We start from the raw sequence: 21,585 nt of genomic DNA, 5'->3' as shown, positions 1-21,585 counted from the left end.
CGGTGTGTGTGTGTCTCGGTGTCTGTGTGTATATCTGTGTGTGTCTGTGTGTGTGTCTGTGTGTCTGTGTATCTGTGTGTGTGTCTGTGTATATGTGTGTGTATATATGTGTGTGTCTGTGTATGTCTGTGTGTGTGTGTATATGTGTGTGTGTGTGTGAATGTGTGTGTGTGTGTGTACATCAGTCACTCAGTCATGTCTTTGCGACCCCAGGCTTTGTAACCTGCCAGGCTCCTCTGTCCGTGGAATTTTTCAGGCAAGAATACTGGAATGGGTTGTCATTTCCTCCTCAGGGGATTTTCCTGACCCAGGGACTGAACTTGCGTCTCCTGAGTCTCCAGCATTGTGGGTGGATTCTTTACCTGCTAGCCATCAGGGAAGCCTGTGTATCACACACACATGTGTTTGAAGGGCCATTTATTATGAAAAAGAGAGAGAATGGATATTGGGTTGGCTGCTGGCAGTGTCTGCCACTGCGCTGTGAATTTAAAATAATAATTGCTGCTTTCACAATATGAGTCAGTGAAGCTCTCCTGATTGCTGTACACACATTAATTCATGGGAAGTATTATCATCCCAATATTTCAGTTGAACGAGCTGAGACAGACAGAGGTCAAGAGTTAACTGGGACGCCAGAGAAGAATCTTCAGGAGGAGTTTTCTAGCTGCGTCTCTCAGTGCCCTTTTCCACAGGAATGAAAGGACTTGTGGGGCAGGAGACCCAGGAAGGGCTGCTTCTGGTTCCCTTCCATTAAGCTTTCGCTTCAAGGCTGGGAACACAGCAGACAGTGTGGTGTGTCCCCGCGTCTCCAGGCAGGAGATTATCCTTCTCAATAATCTTTCCCCCTCGGCTTTCCCCCCCCCCCCTTTTTTTTTTTTTTTTGCCAGAAGTCGTTTCAATGAAGTGGAGGTTTCATTGGAATAATTAAACCTTCCATCTCAAGCCTCTCGTTCCTATCATCCAGGCAGATCAATTAACCAGAGGCGCATTTATCTAGCTGACTGTTGACCCCTTCTCATTGCAGAGCTTTTGCGCTGGGGCGGCTCGCAGAGAGGGAGAGGCGTCTGTCCCTCTTTCCACAGGGCTTGACGTTTGATGTGGTAGCAGCCTCGTTGTTTATTTTATCAGGATCTGATTTGTATTTTTTTCACCCAACAGATATATATTGAGCACCTCTGAAGAATCAGGCCCCGTGCTGAATAAGGGAGGTGGGGCTGTGGTGGGGGGTACAAAGGCGAAGCAGACACAGTCCAGGTGGCTGAACCCCCTGAACCTGTTTCCTCTTCTGTAAACTGGGGCCAGTAGTAGCAGCTGCCTCACAGGCTGCTTGTATTAAATGACATCATCCACATCCACCATTTTTCACTAACTTCAGTTCAGTTCAGTTCAGTTCAGTCGCTCAGTCATGTCCGACTCTGTGACCCCATGAACCGCAGCACGCCAGGCCTCCCTGTCCATCACCAACTCTCAGAGTCCACCCAAACTCATGTCCATCGAGTCGGTCATGCCATCCAGCCATCTCATCCTCTGTCACCCCCTTCTCCTCCTGCCTTCAATCTTTCCCAGCATCAGGGTCTTTTCAGATGAGTCAGCTCTTCGCATCAGGTGGCCAGAGTATTGGAGTTTCAGCTTCAGCATCACTCCTTCCAATGAACACCCAGGACTGATCTCCTTTAGGATGGACTGCTTGGATCTCCTTGCAGTCCAAGGGACTCTCAAGAGTCTTCTCCAACACCACAGTTCAAAAGAAGCAGTTCTTTGGCGCTCAGCTTTCTTTATAGTCCAACTCTCACATCCATACATGACCACTGGGAAAACCATAGCCTTGACTAGATGGACCTTTGTCGGCAAATTAATGTCTCTGCTTTTCAGTGTGCTGTCTAGGTTGGTCATAACTTTCCTTCCAAGGAGTAAGCGTCTTTTAATTTCATGGCTGCAGTCACCATCTGCGGTGATTTTGGAGCCCAAAAACAAAGTCAGCCACTGTTTCCACCTATTTCCACCTATTTGTTTCCCCACCTATTTGCCATGAAGTGATGGAACCAGATGCCATGATCTTAGTTTTCTGAATGTTGAGCTTTAAGCCAGTGTTTTCACTCTCCTCTTTCACTTCCATCAAGAGGCTCTTTAGTTCTTCTTCACTTTCTGCCATAGGGTGGTGTCATCTGCATATCTGAGGTGATTGATATTTCTCCCGGCAATCTGGATTCCAGCTTGTGCTTCTTCCAGCCCAGCATTTCTCATGATGTCCTCTGCATACACGTTAAGTAAGCAGGGTGACAATACACAGCCTTGACGTAGTCCTTTTCCTACTTGGAACCAGTCTGTTGTTCCATGTCCAGTTCTCTAACTTAATTATAATTGGAGGCTAATTGCTTCACAATACCGTCCGGGTCTCTGCCATACATCCGCGTGAGTCAGCCACAGGTATACGTATGTCCCCTCCTTCCCGCCTCCCTGCCGCCTCCCAGCCCTCCAGGCTGTCACAGAGCACCCAGGCCTGAGCGCCCTGTGTCATATAGCAAATCCCGCTGGCTGGCTGTTTCACGCACGGTGTGTGTGTGTTTCCACGCTGCTCTCTCCATTCGCCCCACCCTCTCCTTCCCTCACTGTGTCCACAAGTCTGTTCAGTTGCCTGCATCTCCATAGCTGCCCTGCAGATACATTCATCACCACCATCTTCCTAGATTCCATATCTGCGTTAATACACATTGTTCATTTTTCTCTTTCTGACTCACTTCACTCTGTATGATAGGTTAGAACTGACTCAGATGCATTCTTTTTATGGCTGAGTAGTATTCCGTTGTGTATATATACCACAGCTTCTTTATCCACTCAGCTTTTGGTGGACATCTAGGTTGCTTCCATGTCTTAGCTATCCAGAGCATTTTTTTTAAGTTTTTGTTTTTGTTTTTGTTTTTGTTTTTTTGATGTGGACCATTTAAAAATCGTTATTGAATTTATTACAATACTGCTTCTGTTTTATGTGGGGGCTTTTTTGGCCATGAGGCATTTGGGATCTTAGCTTCCTGAGCAGGCTTTGAACTTGCACCGCCTGCATTGAAACGCAAAGTCATAACCAGTGGACCACCCGGGAAGTCCACACGTGAATTTAGGCAATGTCTGCCTATGGCAACGGCCGTGTGCCTTTTCCTAGAAGGTGTTGGAGGATATGCTCCAGCAAAATGAGGGAGTAGGATGTGGAGCCCAGGAAGCGAGGAGTCTGATTGGTTAGATTGGATGCTATGCTTTGTAAGTGTTAGCTGTGATTGTGGCTGGTTTAATTAAGACCAGATGATGCTCAGTTGGTGAGGGTTGCTTTGGAATCTTAGTGGTATGAGGTCTCACCAGGGTATTTAACTCTGATCCGACTTCCTCATCATAAAATGGGGATAATAAAACTCATCTTAGCAAGCTCCTGCAAAGGTAAAGCCAGGTGGCATCTGTGAAGTGCCCTGCACACACTCAGTACATCTGATTTATGAAGGGGTGAGCTGTCCGACAAGTTTTACAAAAAGTGAAATATAGTAAGTGTGCAGAGAATGGAGTAACTGATTCTTTATACCTAAATGCCTGACCCATATTTCCAAATGTTGACATAATGTTATTTTTTATTTTTTTTCAACCATGGTAATACATACGTCAAGCAGAGTTCAAGACTAAAGTAGCAATTGTTGTTCAGTTACTAAGTCACGTCCAATTCTTTGTGACCCCATGGTCCTCGGCCTTCACTCTCTCCCAGAGTTTGCTCAAATTCATGTCCGTTGAGTCGGTGATGCTATCTAACCATCTCATCCTGTACCACCCCCTTCTCCTTCTGCCTTCAGTCTTTCCCAGCATCAGGGTCTTTTCTGATGAGTCAACTCTTTGCATCAGGGGCCAAAGTATTGGAGCTTTCGGCATCAGTCCTTCCAGTGAATATTCAGGGTTGATTTCCTTTAAGATCGAATGGTTCGATCTCCTTGCAGTCCAAGGGACTCTCAAGAGTCTTCTATAGCACCGCAGTTCGAAAGCATCAATTCTCTGGCACTCAGCCTTCTTTGTGGTCCAACTCTCTTTCACCACCAGACACATCCACAGCTGAGCAGCATTTCCGCTTTGGCCCAGCCACTTCATTCTTTCTGGAGCTGCCCTCTGCTCTTCCCCAGGACACCTTCCAGCCCCAGCGGCTCATCTTCCAGTGTCGTATCTTTTTGCCCTTTCATACTGTTCATGGGATTCTCCTGGCAAGAATACTGGAGTGGCTTGCCATTTCCTCCTCCAGTGGACCACATTTTGTCAGATTTTTTCACTATGACCCGTCCATCTTGGGTAGCCCTGCACGGCATGGCTCATAGCTTCATTGAGTTAAGCAAGACCCTTCACTGTGACTGTGATCCATGAAGGGGAGAAAGTGAAATAGGCTTGTCATACGCTGACCCCCAGGGGCAGCCACTTCTAACCCTTCTCCATTTTGCTTTCTTCTCCTAACCTCCTTATTTCTAAGTAATGGGCTTACATCGCTATTTAGTGATGTGCCAGTTTTAAGACATTTATCGACAGGCCTTTAGGTAGATGGTAATTTATCTCCCTTTTCCTAGTTCCCCGCTCCATGCACTCCGCCCGCCATCGTCTTGGAACATTCTGATCAGTTCACCTGTTACTTTATCATGACCAGGTAAATACTGTTCGAGTTGAGGCAAGTTGTGTGCTGGGATTACGTCTCCTTCTTATCTTCTTATTTTGTCCAAAGTTAATATTGCCTCTCTTTTCATTTGCTGGGGCTTTTTAAATCATACCTGTCCTCAATTTTTTTTCTGTCTGACTCTCACACCTGTCATTTGCCTAATGATGTTATTTCCTAAGTTATCAAGGATATCAGCTAACCATGCATTATTTCCCCTGACCCTCCATGGTCCTGCTGCAGTCTTGGCCAGCTTCTCCTTGCTGCATCCCTGTCATCCTGGAACACTCCTTGCTGCTCTGTTTCCTGGCCTTCATATTTTTGTTTTATTCCCTCATTTTGCTGGAGTATATCCTGCAGTAGCTTCCTAAGAAAGGATGCATGGAAGCTAGATGTTTAGAGTCCTTGCCTTTCTGAAAACAGCGGCATTCTGCTTTCACACACAATAGTTTGGGTAGGTATAGAATCCTAGGTTTAGGAGTATTTTCCATTGGAAACGTGAAGGCGTCACCTCACTGTCCCCCACTTTCCAGCATCACTGTTGAAAGATCTGATGCCAAACTTACTTCTAGTCCCTTGCACGTGGCCTGATGTTTCCTCCCAGGACGATTTCAGAGTCTTCTCTTATTCCCTGGTGCCCTAAAATTTCAGAACGATACTCCGAGAAGGTTCCTTTCCACTGATTTGTACTGAGCACTCAAAGGACCCTTCAAAACTAAATGCTCTTGTTTTTGCACGTGGAGAATCCTCTAATACTAGCGTCCCTGATAATTTCATCCCATAATTGATACTGTATCCCCACAAGACATACAAGAAAGGAAGCATGCTTCTGTAACCTCTTTCTAAGATTTCACTTTATTGGATATTAGACTTCCTAAATTGACCTCACTCCCCGTCCTCCTTTCTTATTTTCATTCTCTTTAACTTTTTGTTAACTTTTGGGGATATTTCCTCAACTTTATCTTCTAAATTTTCTATTGATTTTAAGCTTCCACTTAACTTTATTTTAATCTCTTAAGAGCTTTTTCTTGTTCTTTGATTGTTCCCTTGTCAAAGCACCCTGCATTGTTCTGTGGTTGCAGTATCTTACCTGATCTCTTCACGGATTTTAATTATTGGATTTTTTTTGTTTCAATTTTCCCTTGCTCTGTGCATTGTCAGCTTCCTACAGCTTCCTTGTGGCAGTTTGTCTCTTTCGATCTCTTCCTTTCATATGGAGACTTTTCTCGAACAAGAGGTCCTTGGCTGTCTGTTTATTCTTATGTAAGAGGCAACACAAACTGTTCTTGCAAGCTCTGCTCGCACAGTGGGCTTTGCTGGAGGGCAAATAGTCACTGGCTGATTGTGCTTGGATAATACCGATGACAGGAAGCTCATAACTCACCAAGCAATTGATTCCTCCTTTGAGAAGCAAGAGCTGTTTTGAATCCTGAGCCAGTCTCTGCTCTGCTACCTTAAGAGCTTGGTTTTAATTCTGTCTTAACACTTGTTAAAGTGATATTTCAGGGACGTTTTGTACATACACCTACTGGTTGAAAGTGAAAATGAAAGTTGCTCAGTCATGTCCAACTCTCTGCAAACCCATGGATTCTCCAGGCCAGAACACTAATGGGTAGCCTTTCCCTTCTCCAGGGGATCTTCCTAACCCAACGATCGAACCCAGGTCTCCCGTATTGCAGGTGGATTCTTTACCAGCTGAGCCACCAGGGAAGCCCAAGGATACTGGGGTGGGCAGCCTATCCCTTCTCCTGGGGATTTTCCCGACCTAGGAATCGAACTGGGGTCTCCTGCATTGCAGGCGGATTCTTTACCAACTGAGCTATCAAGGAAGCCCCATACCTACTGGTTAGTGTCGTTTAAAAGGTGAACTCTCTTTTGTTTTAAGGCAATTCTAGGGGCTGCTGCTGCTGCTGCTAAGTCGCTTCAGTCGTGTCCGACTCTGTGCGACCCCATAGATGGCAGCCCATCAGGCTCCCCGACAAATCTCCCCCTTGAGATTCTCCAGGCAAGAACACTGCAGTGGGTTGCCATTTCCTTCTCCAATGCATGAAAGTGAAAAGTGAAAGTGAAGTTGCTCAGCCATATCCAACTCTTAGCGACCCCATAGATGGAAGCCCACCAGGCTCCCCCATCCCTGGGATTCTCCAGGCAAGAACACTGGAGTGGGTTGCCATTTCCTTCTCCAATGCATGAAAGTGAAAAGTGAAGTGAAGTAGCTCAGTCGTGTCCAACCCTCAGCGACCCCGTGGACTGCAGCCTTCCAGGCTCCTCCATCCGTGGGATTTTCCAGGCAAGAGGACTGGGGTGGGGGGCCAATGCCTTGTGATTTAAAGGAAGTCCACATCCTGCCTTCCACGCTAATTATGACTCTGAACCTGTCATTTTTTGATTTTTCTTGGCTGTACTGTAGTGATGATGGTGGTTCTGATGGTCACGGTGGTGCTGGTGCTGGTGATGGTGATGAAACCCCCTGTCTCAGAGAGTTCTCCAGCAGTTAGGCTTAGCTAAGTGCCTGGCAGAGTAAACAGTCTGTAAGCACAGGGATGATGTTTCCACCAACTGAATGTTAAACGATGAGTCAGTCTCTCAGCAAACGTATCCTCTCTCCGACCTTAGGACCAAGTTGGTAATTGTGTGGGTGTGTGCTTGGTTGCATCTGACTCTGCGACCCTGTGGACTGTAGCGCGCCAGGCTCCTCTGTCCGTGGGATTTCCCAGGCAAGAGTGCCGGAGTGGGCTGCCATTTCCTACACAAAGCTGCTTTCCCTTTCCTGCAATTAAAACCTCTCTTACAATTAATTTTCTTAAAGCTTTTTCTTCAGATTATAAGAGAGGAAAAATGCAAGTGCATTTTTCTTTTTTTAATGCAAATACAGAGAAGCGTCATTTCCCTGGGCAGGGGGGTTGTGGGGCAAGGCCAGCCCTGCCCTGAGGATGGTGCTGAGCAGACCAAGGAGACGGTGACCTCCAGAGAAGCCCGTCCCCCCGCCCCCCACCCCTGGGGCTGAGGGTCTGTGACAGCTCACTCCTATCCAAGCTGACACCCGACAGGAAGAGCTTCTGTCAGCCCTGGGAGATCTGGTGTCACCTGTGATTAATCCTCAAAGCCAAAACCCAGCAAGTTTCTGATTAAACGATGGTGTCCTGGGTCCCCGTCAGCTCCGAGTGGAGCTGTGGGAGCCGCCGCCAGAGGACCCCAGCAGCTGTCAGGACAAGCATCTGCCCCTCCTCCCCCTCCCCAGCCGCCCTTCGCCCCAAACCCACAGCCCCAGCTGGGCCCCTGGGGCTGATGGACAAGATGACCTTGCCGGTCACCACAAGGAACGGGGAAGCACCGGCGTGTTGCTGCCCAAACCCGCAGGGGAAGGTGCCTGAGACGTGATTCTCAGTGAAGGGAACCCTCTGGACTCGGGAGCGTGGTTTGCTACTTTTGACCTGATGAGTTAGCAGCTGATTAGAACCGCTCTGCTCTGCAGATGCTTCAGTCAGAGGCTTCTGACGGGCTTGCACTTGGCCACGAGCAGCCCCACGGTTACCATCCGGCCTTCTCTCCATGCCCGAGTGTCGGGACCCGGGGTCGGTGGCCTTCCCGCTGTCTGTGGGTGCAGCTCCAGGCCCCGGTCCACGGCGTGTCCGTCCCCTGCAGAGACGTGGGCTCCGGGATCATTTCGTTCTTTCCCCCCTTCGCTGTTTGGGTGGTTCTCTGTGCTCAATCGGACCATCTTCCCCCTCACAGATCCCGGCCCGCAAGACTCCACACCCAGGAGATTGGCTGAGGGCAGGGCCAGCCCCGGCCAGGAGTAGAAAGAAGTCAGACCTCAGGGACGGGCGGGCACATCCCGTCTGCCGGGCGCCGACCCTATGCCAGGTACGTCACATCATCTCCTTTATGTAAAATAAACGTAAAGTGAGGGTTTCCTGAGACTCGCCAGGGGAGCAGAGAGGGGCAGGTTGCAGGCAGAGGCAGGCGCAGGAAGCAGGTGCTGAGCAAGCGGGCATCTGGCGGAGAATCAAAGTCAGTCAGCTGGGACGCGACCGTAGGGGCTGGCCGGAGGCCTCAGCTTGGAGGTCGAGACAGAGATGCCAAGCTGTATTATAGCAGAGAAGGTCCACGCAATCCATGTTTCCAGTGAGTGAGGAAGGGCCGTGAGGCCAGCAGCTGCCACGGAGTTTGTCCACTGGCCGGCAGTCTCCTTGGCCTGTAAAAAGGTGAGCAAAGGCCTTCCCGAGTAGCCCAGCGGCTAAGGCTCCACCCTTCTGCTGCACAGGGTGTGGATTCAATTCCTGATGAGACAACTAAGATCCCACATTCTGTGATCAAAACATAATAAAGAACTTTAAAAAAAATAGGTGCGCAAAATGGCCCTTCCTGTAGAACGTGGCCTGGGAGCCTTCAACGTGTTTTTCAGCAGGTTTCTTTCAACCACAGACAGGTGCCTGTGGGTGAACACCCAGGAGGCAACACCACCAGAGACCCAGGTTCTCTCTAGAGGAGTCCTCAGGCCACAGGATGGCTGCAGCAATCCCAGCATCACACACTCATTCACACACTAGCATCTCAGTGCTCAAGGACTGCACCCTGTCCTTGTGTTCCTACCAAAGGTCAGGGAAGAGCACCAGAGCTGCCCCCCAGCAGACTTCCCTGCAGGTTCTACAGGCCATAAAGACGTCACATAGTTAGTCTGACTTCAAACAAGACCACCTTGTTAGGTAGAATCCAAAAACAGATCCGCCTCTTGCCGCTCAGAAGTGGCCCAGCCTCCCTGAGACATGAGGCCACCTGGTTCCTGAAGACAATAGGGATTCTGTAAGCAGGAAAAGGGGATGGACAATGCGGGGTTCACCCGCCTAATGACTTGTTGAGTCAACTTCTTAGGGTGCTGACTCTTTGAAAATAGTGCAGGTGAGTATACTTTCCCTTGTGAATGGAAAACTATCATGCTGACGCATCGGCAGAGCGAGCGCTGGTAGGAGACGTATTTGTGTTGCACTGAACCATGAACTCTCCCCACGTGACCCAGGTGGCCAGTGCTTAGGATATGAGCAAAAGGGCAAAGGTCATTGGATGGAATGTCCTCATTTGTAACCTCTGTAAACCAGCTGTTGCTCATAATAGCACATATTTTTACTCAAGGTGCTTGGGTTGTTTGTAGCAAAAGCGCACTTCGAACAGCTCAGATTAGTGGGGAGATTCTTGACGGAGCAAGAACCCGGGACTGGGAAGTGGAGTGGTACGCTCAGAGAGGACGCCGGCCGCCCCTCGAGGGTCCTCGGGGCCTCTCACTGCAGCTCCGCCAGCAGACGTACTTCCTCCGCCTCCCTTACACCTTCTCTGCGTCTGCAGCCCCAACCTGCCTGGGCGCCTTACTGCAGCCAAGTGCGGCCCCCAGCCACTCCAGTGCACCTTCTAGCTAATCGCCCGCAGCACACTCACTCGCCCCACTCTCTCTCTCAGTCAGTTCAGTCGCTCAGGCGTGTCTCACTCTTTGCAACCCCACGTGCTGTGGCACACCAAGCTTCCCTGTCCATCACCAACTCCCGGAGCATGCTCAAATTTACGTCCATCAAGTCAGTAATGCCATCCAACCACCTCGTCCTCTGTCGTCCCCTTCTCCTCCTGCCTTCAATCTTTCCCAGCATCAGGGTCTTTTCCAGTGAGTCAGCTCTTCGCATCTAGTGGCCAAAGTATCAGAGTTTCAGCTTCGGCATCAGTCCTTATTTGAATATTCAGGACTGGTTGGATCTCCTTCTTGTCCAAGGGACTCTCAAGAGTCTTCTCCAACACCACAGTTCAAAAGCAGCAATTCTTTGGTGCTCAGCTTTCTTTGTAGTCCAACTCTCACATCCATACGTAACTACTGGAAAAAGCATTGCTTTGACTAGATGGACCTTTGTCAGCAAAGGAATGTCTCTGCTTTTTAATACACTATCTAGGTTGGTCATAGCTTTTCTTCCAAGGAGCAAGCGTCTTCTAATTTCACGGCTGCAGTCACCATCTGCAGTGATTTTGGAGCCCCCCAAAATAGTCTCTCACTGTTTCCATTGTTTCCCCATCTATTTTCCATGAAGTGATGGAACCAGATGCCATGATCTTAATTTTCTGAATGTTGAGCTTTAAGCCAGCGTTTTCACTCTCCTCTTTCACTTTCATCAAGAGGCTCTTTAGTTCTTCTTCACTTTCTGCCATAAGGGTGGTGTCATCTGCATATCCGAGGGTTATCGTATTTCTCCCAGCAATCTTGATTCCAGCTTGTGCTTCATCCAGTCCGGCATTTTGCATGATTACTCTGCATATAAGTTAAATAAGCAGGGTGACAGTATACAGCCTTGACGTACTCCTTTCCCAATTTGGAACCAGTCCATTGTTCCATGTCTGATTCTAACAAACAGCTGACAGACAGGTGACTCAGTGATAAAGAACCCACCTGTCAATGCAGGAGACATAAGAGGTGAGGGTTCGATCCCTGGGTCATAAAGCTCCCCTGGAGAAGGAAATGGCAACCCACTCGTGTTCTTGCCTGGAGAATCCCATGGACAGAGGAGCCTGGTGGGCTACAGTCCATGGGGTCCCAAGAGTCAGACATGACTTAGCACACACGCACAGACATCAGCTCTGTGGCCGTCTGAGGACGGGAGCGGGAAGGAACATATTAGATAGTGCTGTCTCTGTTGCCCTAGACTCGCTATCATCTCTGTTATTGATTCTTTTTTTCTTTTTACAAACTATACAAGTAATTCGATGAAACGTGTGTGTTGTAAATAGTACTGATAACATCCAAGTTGTCCTGCCCAGTGACCTCAGAATTCATCCCGCTTCTTAGGCAGGATCATTGTAATCAGAGCCTCTCAAACCTCCCCCTCCCTCCTTCCCCTTCTGCTCCCCGCCTGTCCCCCTGTTTCTCTTTGGCCTTCTCCTCTTTCACACACACACACACACACACACACACACACACACAGCCCTACCTGTGTAATTACAGGTGTTGCCTTACATGAGGCGATGGCACCCCACTCCAATATTCTTGCCTGGAAAATCCCATGGATGGAGGAGCCTGGTAGGCTGCAGTCCATGAGGTCGCGAAGAGGCAGACACGACTGAGCGACTTCCCTTTTGCTTTTCACTTTCATACATTGGAGAAGGAAATGGCAACCCACTCCAGTTCTTGCCTGGAGAATCCCAGGGGGAGCCTGGTGGGCTGCCGTCTATGGGGTCACACAGAGTCGGACACGACTGAAGTGACTTAGTAGCAGCAGGAGCAGCCTTACATGAGTGAGTTTACACTGCATTGTGTTATTTTCCTGACACCAAATGTGTGGGGTTTTCCCGACACCAAGCACGTGTCATATTTTCCACAAGTTCAGCTCAGTTCCAACACTTGACAGCCAGGCCGCCGCAGGCCCAAGGCTCGGCCCCCACGCCTGCTCCACCTCGGACACTGGCCCCGCCCCCTGCCCCACCTCGGACACTGGCCCCGCCCCCTGCCCCACCTCGGACACTGGCCCCGCCCCCTGCCCCACCTCGGACACTGGCCCCGCCCCCTGCCCCACCTCGGACACTGGCCCCGCCCCCTGCCCCACCTCGGACACTGGCCCCGCCCCCTGCCCCACCTCGGACACTGGCCCCGCCCCCTGCCCCACCTCGGACACTGGCCCCGCCCCCTGCCCCACCTCGGACACTGGCCCCGCCCCGGGCCGCCTGCACTCTGGCTCCGAAGCCCAGAGTCAGGGTCTCCGGAGGCTCCTGGCCAGGTGCTGTGTTTGCTGGCATGACTCACAGAACCCGGGAAAACACTGTACTTATTACGACAGTTTATTGTCAAGGACACAAATGAAAGCACCCGCGAGGAGCCCCCGGACACAGAGGCGTCTGTTCCCTGGCGTTGAGATGGCACCCGTGCCAGCAGGGGCTTGAGTTCAGAAACTTGGAAGCTCTTTGTGTCCCTTGTGCAGGGATTTTTATCAAGTGTTATTACGTAACTATAATTGATTAACTCATTCTCGGAATGGTGACTGGACTCAGTCTCTAGCCTCTCTCCCTGGAAAGTTATAACCTTATAATCGCTTGGTTTTTCAGTTCCCATCCTGAAGCTCCTGGGTCCCCTTACCCAAGAGTCATCTTATTATCATCCAAAAAATACTCTATCCCTCCGAGGGATATCCCTCTCAGAATCCTGGAGCTCCTTGCCCAGAACCAGGGACAAAGACCAAATATATATATATATATATTTGTCTTCAATTTTATTTACTTATTAATTTCGGCTGCACTGGGTCTTCCCTGCTCTGTGCGGGCTTTCTCTAGCTGCAGCGAGCAGGGCCTCCTCTCTGGTCTCATCGCGCAGGCGTCTCATCGCGGTGACTGCTCTTGTTGTAGAACACGGTCTGAGCTGTGGTCCTCAGTAGTGTGGGGCACAGGCTTAGTTGTCCTTTGGCATGCGGAATCTTCCCAGAACAGGGATCAAACCTACATCTCCTGCATTGGCAGGCAGATTCTTAACCACTGGACTACCAAGGAAGTCCCCAAATCCATTTTAAATTATACCGCATGTATGAATATATGCATGTATTTACTTTTTAAAAAACAATGCCTTGGAATCTTTATGTTACCACATATGTTCAAATGTCATTCCATAATGCGAAAGGATCATAGAATATCTACTGAAGAATGTCTGGATTGCTTACATTTTTTCCAACTACAAATAATGTTAAATATTCAAGTAAAAAATTGGGGGGGGGGGGAATTAAATATCCATTTTAGAGAAATGAAGAAATAAATTGTGGTATATTATGGCAATGGAATAATATATACAGCAGTTAAAATGAATAAACCAATAGAAATTAAGGGATTGTCAGATTAGATTAAAACAATAAGATCTCTTATATACCATCTGCAGGAGAAAAACCTTACATCCAAAGGCACTGGGCTGGCCACAAGATTCGTTTGGGTTTTCCCATTTTACTTTGAGGCAAATGGAAATGGAGCATATGGAAACTTAACTGGTGTCACTAAAGCAACATCAGAGGGAAATTTATAGCTATACATGTTAATTTTTTTTAAAGATCTCAAATCAGTAACCTGACCTTCCACTTTGTGAAACTAGAAAAAGAAGAGCGAAGTGAACCTGAAGCAAACAGAAGGAAGGAAGTCACACATATCAGGACAAAAATAAATGAGCTAGAGAACGGAAAAGCAATAGAGAAAATCAGTGAAACCAAAAGCTCTTCTTTGAAATATCAACAAACCCTGAGCTAGACTGACCAAGAAAAAAAGAGAGATGATCCAGATTACTAGATCAGGAATAAGAGAAAGGACACTGCTACTAACCTTGTTAAAGAAATGAGGCAAAATAAAAATAAAAGAAAAATATGAACGCTGTTTCCAATAAATTTGGTTCCTTACATGAGATGGACAGATTCCTAGAAAGACACAAGCTATTGAAACTGACTCAAGAAAAACAGGAAATATGAGCAAACCGACAACAAGTAAAGAAATAGTAATCAAAAACCTACCCACCAAGAAAAGCCTCGACCAAACAAAGACAAAAGTATGCCTGTTCTTCATTAACTTTCCCAAAAAGTAGAAGAGGAAGGAACACTTCCCAGTTTGCTCCATGAGGTAAACATTATCCTGATGGCAAAACCAGTTGGACATCTTGAGGAAAGAACAGTACCAACGAATCTCTCATAGCTATGGACACCAGAAGGCTCAAAAACATACTAGCAAACCAAATCCAACAAATCTGTAACTACCTGGGATTTACAGTGAGAATGCAAGGTTTGTTTAATGCCTGAAAATCAGTTAATGTAATATATTAATAGAATCAAAACTAAAAACTATATGGTAATCTCAATGGATGCAGAGAAAGCATTTGACAAAATCAAGCATCCTTTTTGCGACAAAAATATTCAGGGAGTTTCCTCAACCTGATAAAGGATGTCTGAAACACACCCGCACTGAACCCGGTGACATTGTACTTAATGGTGAGAGACTGGATGCTTTTCCCCTGTGGCCAAGAACAAGACAAGGATGTCCATTCTTGCCACTTCCATGTAACACTGTGTTAGAAGTTCCAGCCTGGGAAATTGGCGGGGGGGGGGGAGCAAAGGCATCCATAAAACACAGGAATAAATTTAGCAAAAGTGCACACTGGAAGCTACAGTGCATTGCTGAGAGAAGTTCAAGGCCTGAATTCGTGGAAACGCAGTCCATACTCTCTTTGTGACCCCATGGACTGTAGCCCACCAGGCTCCTCTGTCCATGGTGTTCTCCAGGCAAGGATACTGGAGTGAGTCGCCATTCCCTTCTCTAGGGGATCTTCCTGACCTGGGACTGAACCGGCGTCTCTTACCTCCCCAGCATTAGCAGCTGGGTTCTTTACCACTAGCACCACCTGGGAAGCCATATTCTCGAAGCATAACAAGTAACTGTTAGATAGTACTGCTGTTCAAATTCATCTACATATTCAGTGGATTCACTGTCAAAATCCCAGATTTTTTGTTTGTTTTGCAAGTATTGGCAAGCTGAGTCCTAAAATTCACATGGAATTGCCAAGGGCCCTGAATAGACAAAACAGTCTGAAATGGGAAGAACAAGATTGGAAGACTCACACTTCCCAGTTTTAAAACTTCGCTATCCATCTACAGTAATGGAGACAGATCAGTGGAATAGAATTGACAGTCCAGAAATAAACACTTAAACTTTTATGGCTAATTGATTTTTGACAAAGGTGCTAGGACCAGTCAGTGGGGAAAGAAGAATCTTTTCAACAAACTACGTTGAAACAACTGAATGTGTGTGTGTGTGTGCACGCGCACGTGCAAGCACGGTTCAGTCACTCAGTCACGTCCGAATCTTTGCGACCCTTTGGATTGTAGCCTGCCAGGCTCCTCTGTCCATGGGATCTTCCAGGCAAGAGTGGGCTGCCATTTCCTCCTCCAGGGAATCTTCCTGACCCAGGGATCAAACCCATGTCTCCTGTGTCTCCTGCACTGGCAGGTAGATTCTTTACCCATTGAGCCATCAAGGAAGCCCCAGGACAACTGAATATCCACATGTGAAAAACAGTTGGACCCATACCTCACGCCATACACAAAAAATTAATTTAAAAATGCATCATAAGCCTAAATGTGAGTTAAAAGTATAAAACTGTTAGAAAAGTAAATAGAAGTAAATCTTTATAATTTTGAATTAAGTAAGCAGTGGTTTCCTAGATACACACCAAAACCAGAAGTGAAAAAAAGAAATTGGACTACATCAGAATTAAAAGCTTTTATGCTACAAATAATACCTGTAAGAAAATGAAAAGATAACTGACAGGATAGGAGGAAATATCTGCAAATCATATCTGACTTGTATCCAGAACACATAAAAAAATTCCATAATGAAAACAATGCAGATCAAAAATGGGCAAAGAATTTGAACAGACATTTCTTGATCCACAAGTGACCGATATGCACATAAGATGTTCAGTCGTTAGTCTTTAGAGAAATCAAAGCCACAGTGAAACACCACTTCCCACCTGTTCAGACGGCTATAGTAAAAAAAAAAAAAAAAAAAAAAAAGATGGACAGTAACAAGTGTTGACAAGAATGTGGATAAATCTGAACCGTGTACATTGTGAGCAGGAATATAATATGGTGCAGCCACTTTGAGAATCCGTTTAGCAGTTCCTCAAAATGTTAAAACAGAGTTACCATATGGCTCATCAATTCTACTTCTGCCTATCTGCCCAAGGGAAATAAAAACACATCTACAAAAAAGGCCTGAGTGTGAATCTTCACCGTAGCACAATTCATAATAACCAGACAGCCCGAATACTCATCGACGGGTGGATAAACAAGGTGCGATGTGGCCAAACAATGAAAAAGTATTCCTCAGTAAAAAGCAGTACTGAAACCTGCTACATAGAGCACGAATGAACCTTGAAAAGGAGCCAGTCGGAAAAGACCGCATAGTGTATGATCCCGTTCAAGTGAATTGGCCAGAAGAAGCAAGTCTGCAGAGACAGCAGCTGAGTGAGTGCCCAAGGCTGGGGAGGGGCGGTCTTGGAGGGAAGTGGAGAGTGACTGCTACCCTTGGTAGGAAGTTTCTTTCGGGGGTGATGAATATTTTCTAAAATGAATTGTGTTCTGGGAATATACTAAAAAGCATTGAATTGTACACTTTTAAAAGGTGAATTATATGGTACATGAATTGTATCTCAACAAAGCTGTTTTTAAAAATGAATGAATTAGGTCTGTACGTGTCAACCTAGGTAAATCTCAATACATGCATAAAGGAAAAAAGCAAGTCGAAAAAGGAAACAGGAAAGCATCTAGTATGACACCGTTTATGTGAAACTGTAAAACAAAAAGTATAGCGTATATTGTTTTCCGAAAGATAAATTCTTAGTAAGATATAAAAACTTGGATGGAAAGGATATACACCAACTGCAAAAGTTTCCCTTTCTATAATTTTTTATTTTATGACTTATTCATCCATTGTTTATGTTTAGCACATAAAGAATTATATTGTCTGTATTCACAGGCCTTTCTTTCTTAAATCAAAGGTAAAATTCTATATATACTTTTCTCTGCCTTCTTTAACGGTAGATCCCGATCTCCCCAGAGGTGATCGAGCTCGTCCGGCGAGGCTCTTTGATTAACCGTGTTGGGGTTTGTGTCTGGAAGGAGGAGTGCCCGAGATGGACGACTACATGGAGACGCTGAAGGACGAGGAGGACGCCCTGTGGGAGAATGTGGAGTGCAACCGGCACATGCTCAGCCGCTACATCAACCCCGCCAAGCTCACGCCCTACCTGCGCCAGTGCAAGGTCATCGACGAGCAAGATGAAGACGAGGTGCTCAACGCTCCCATGCTGCCGTCCAAGATCAACCGGGCAGGTAACCCCGGCAGGCTCTCTCCAGCGAGCAGCAACAACGAGAAGTTTCCCTCGCTCAGGGGTTTCTTAACTGGAGTCCACACACCTCTGGCCACCCCTGGTCCCCCACCCAGCTGTCCGTGTGCAGAGCAGATCTTTGAACTTGGGTAGGGGCATGGAGACGGTGGCTCCTTATTTTACTCACCCACGCCAAGGCTTCCCTGGTGGCTTAGAAGTTAAAGCATCCGCCTGGAATGCGGGAGACCTGGGTTCGATCCCTGGGTGGGGAAGATCCCCTGGAGAAGGAAAATAGCAACCCACTCCAGTACTCTTGCCTGGAGAATCCCATGGAGGGAGGAGCCTGGTAGGCTACAGTCCATGGGGTCGCAAAGAGTCGGAGACGACTGAGCGACTTCACTTTCACTTTCACGCCAAGACTTAGCATTCCCTCCAGTTATGAACACAGCCCAGCAATAGACCACAGTGATTAGCAATACTTGTGACCTTGTCAACAATAAGCATTCCACATAGCTTATCACATTTCAGCTATTAGAGATATTCCAAAATACCATTTATGCTCATCTCTCCCTTGAAATTATTGCAGTTATTAGACCTGAGAGATTGGGTTATTTAATTGCAAATTTAATATTTGTTAACTGAATCTTCTTATAATTGATTCCCTTTGTAATCCAATATATTTTATCAGTTTAAAAATAGTATTTTGATAAAGAGTCCATAGGCTTTTCCAGACTGCCTAGGGGTCCATGACACTTTATCACATTCATTAAAGGTAAAATAAGTGTGGTTTGTAAACATTGTTCTGCTTTATATACATATGTGTGTGTATACACATATATGTTTGTAACAAAATATGTCTTTGTGTGTAAGCATGTGGTCACAATGTAAAATACATTTCTTTCTGTGGTTCCCAGTTTCAGAGGCTTGAAACTCACTTGCCCACAGTATGATGGGCAATGAGTAGCTTGTAGGCTGTGATTCTCTTTTGCTTATATGACAGACATCACTAATTACAGCGTGCTTTCCTGCTGAGCTTGGATGTAACTTGAGAACCCCTCTCAACACAGTGCTCCAGATAGCCCTGCTGCTGCTGCTAAGTCACTTCAGTCATGTCCGACTCTGTGCCACCCCATAGACAGCCTTCTACCAGGCTCCTCTGTCCCTGGGATTCTCCAGGCAAGAACACTGGAGTGGGTTGCCATTTCCTTCTCCAGTGCATGAAAGTGAAAAGTAAAAGTGAAGTCGCTCAGTCGTGTCCGACTCTTAGCGACCCCATGGACTGCAGCACACCAGGCTCCTCCGTCCATGGGATTTTCCAGGCAAGAGTACTGGAGTCTGACGAACAGTCAGTTGACACAAGATGAAGTTTATATATTGAGTCTATCCTAGGGCAAGTGTAGAGTTTTAGGACCTCAGAGGAAGAAATAACTGAAAATAAAATGTCTAAGGAAGGGTCAAGAAATGGAAACAGAAAGTGGAACCAGTAGGATAAACAGTGAAAACTGCCAAGGAAATTACACTTAAAGATGTTTCCAGACTATGTGATAATCCCGTTGAAGAACATGGAGCTGCCCTGCTCTCTCTGACTTTTCCTGGGTCCCCATCCAAATACTGGTCTTCCAGGTCTGAATCCGAGAGCCATAGATTACTCTGTAATTGCTGATGCACGTCCATCCTCCTCCTGCCATAGATGAGCTGTTACCTGTGTGGTTGATTTTAGCCCCAGTCAGTTGGGAAGCTCTTTAAAACCGCTGGTTCCTATGGCTGCAATCCCATTTATTCTGGTTCTACCAACTTCTTGTAGAAAGGTAAGTGTTAGCCGCTCAGTCATGTCTGACTCTTTGTGACGCCATGGACTGTAGCCCAACCAGGCTCCGTGGAATTCTCCAGGCAAGAATCCTGGAGTGGGTTGCCATTCCCTTCTCCAAGGGATCTTCCCCACCCAGGGATGCAACCTGGGTATCTTGCGTTGCAGGCGGATTCTTTACTGTCTGAACCACCCGGGGGCTCAGAATTAGCTGCTTTGCACACTGCACCTGCCTGCTTGCATGCTAAGTTGCTTCAGTCATGTCTCTCTGGGACCCCATGGAACATAGCCCACCAGGCTCGCCTATCCATGAGATTCTCCAGAGAACACTGGAGTGGGTTGCCATTTCCTCCTCCAGGGGATCTTCCTGACCCAGGTTTCAAACTCGCGTCTCTTATGTCTCCTGCATTGGCAGGTGGATTCTTTACCACTGGTGCCTGGAAAGCTCTGGAGAAAGGAAACTAACAATGAACCTCTGCTGAGGGCCTCACACTTTTGCTTTACGTTGTCTGGACTGTAAGATATAACTCGAAGTGACGGGAGGTGGAGAGCATCTTCTTAAGAGTGTACTGATGGATATGAGCCAGTTTAAGACTGGGTCTGGAGACTTGCATCCAATCAGACATGTACTCTTCCCTCTAAGTGATCTGATCTTTACTCTAGGTCGACTGTTGGACATTCTACATACCAAGGGGCAAAGGGGCTATGTGGTTTTCTTGGAGAGCTTGGAATTTTACTACCCAGAATTATACAAACTGGTGACTGGGAAAGAACCTACTCGGAGGTTCTCCACCATTGTGGGTAAGTGGCTTTGCCATCAGCATCCCACCTGTGGTAGGAGGGGTGTGTGTGTGTGTGTGTGTGTGTCCAGTGGTGGCACAGTTGGCAGGTTATGACGCTGTGATATCAGGATGGTGCCCTGGTGGCACTTGTGAACTGTCAACCACTTATTTCTGCCCGATGACGAAAGGTAGGTGACAGCGGGACAAACTGAATCAGGAGCCCAGAGGAGTGGGTGTTCGCTGAGCTTCCCCCCAGGAATGTTGGTGGGTGGGGAGAAACTAACACTCCCCTCTGGATCTTGCCCTTACCTGGTCTGCTTTCTTGCCAGCATCGCGTGGACCAGAGCCCATGCTCTTCTTGTCTTAATTCTCCTTCCCAAATATTCTCGAGTCAGCCTTTTCTCCATATACACCACTACCCTAGTCAAGACCCTTACAAACCCTATCAACCCTTTATATCCATTCCTGCGCTGCTCCAGTGATTTCTCTACTCCCCATGTTGCCCTCCCCCACTTAAAACCGTTCAGTGGCTTTCCAGTGTTTCCATTTAAAGACCCAGGTGTGGCCCACAAGGACCCTGCATGGCCCAGCCCCTGATGATACGCCCAGTCTCAACTTTTCTGCCTTTCTGTCTCTAAGCTCCAGCCTCTGGGGTCTTCCTTCAGTTTCTGAAATGTACCAGGCCCCTCCTGCCTTCCCTTAGGACCTTGGCAATGTTGTCCAGCCTCCCCAGAATGTGTTTTCTCTCCTCAAGACTTCAGCTCGTCCATCAAGAGCGTTCTCTAACACTCCGGTCCATTCCCCTGGTCTGGTCCCCCTGACACTCTCATGGACCCCTATACTTTGTGAAACCCTCTCAATCTGTAGTTATATTTGTTTGTGATCATTTGCTTTTTTTAACGTCTATCTCCCTTGCCAGACATAAGCTCTCCCGGGACCAAGGCTGTCTGACTCACCCTGAATCCCCAGTGCCCAGTGGGTAGTAAATGCTCAGCAGAACGTTAGGGAGTGAATGAGTGAACTTAGGACCGCGGCCCCACACCTGGAACCCCTTCTTGCCCTCCCCAGTCCTCAGGCCTGACTGAGTGCCCCTCTCCACAGTGGAGGAGGGCCACGAGGGCCTCACGCATTTCCTCATGAACGAGGTCATCAAGCTGCAGCAGCAGATGAAGGCCAAGGACCTGCAGCGGTGCGAGCTGCTGGCCAAGTCGCGGCAGCTGGAGGACGAGAAGAAGCAGCTGACGCTGACGCGGGTGGAGCTGCTGACCTTCCAGGAGCGCTACTACAAGATGAAGGAGGAGCGGGACAGCTACAATGACGAGCTGGTCAAGGTTAAGGACGACAACTACAACCTGGCCATGCGCTACGCCCAGCTCAGCGAGGAGAAAAACATGGCTGTCATGCGGAGCCGAGACCTGCAGCTCGAGGTGAGGGGCGCGCGGCGGGACCCCCGGGGCCCACT

At 47.6% G+C, this 21,585-nt stretch overlaps 1 protein-coding gene across 1 annotated transcript in view; it reads left to right on the top strand.

The window, feature by feature from the left end:
* Window positions 1–21,585, top strand: part of CARD11 (caspase recruitment domain family member 11) — a 102,596-nt gene that overhangs the window by 54,211 nt on the left and 26,800 nt on the right. The window contains 3 exon segments of the mRNA XM_052656179.1: window positions 17,326–17,538; window positions 20,005–20,142; window positions 21,225–21,550. Of these exon segments, the coding sequence (XP_052512139.1) occupies window positions 17,326–17,538; window positions 20,005–20,142; window positions 21,225–21,550 (677 nt within the window).

This window comes from Budorcas taxicolor, chromosome 2, assembly GCF_023091745.1.
Source record: "Budorcas taxicolor isolate Tak-1 chromosome 2, Takin1.1, whole genome shotgun sequence".
Classification (NCBI taxonomy): domain Eukaryota; kingdom Metazoa; phylum Chordata; class Mammalia; order Artiodactyla; family Bovidae; genus Budorcas; species Budorcas taxicolor.
This window is presented reverse-complemented; position numbering and strand designations above follow the sequence as displayed.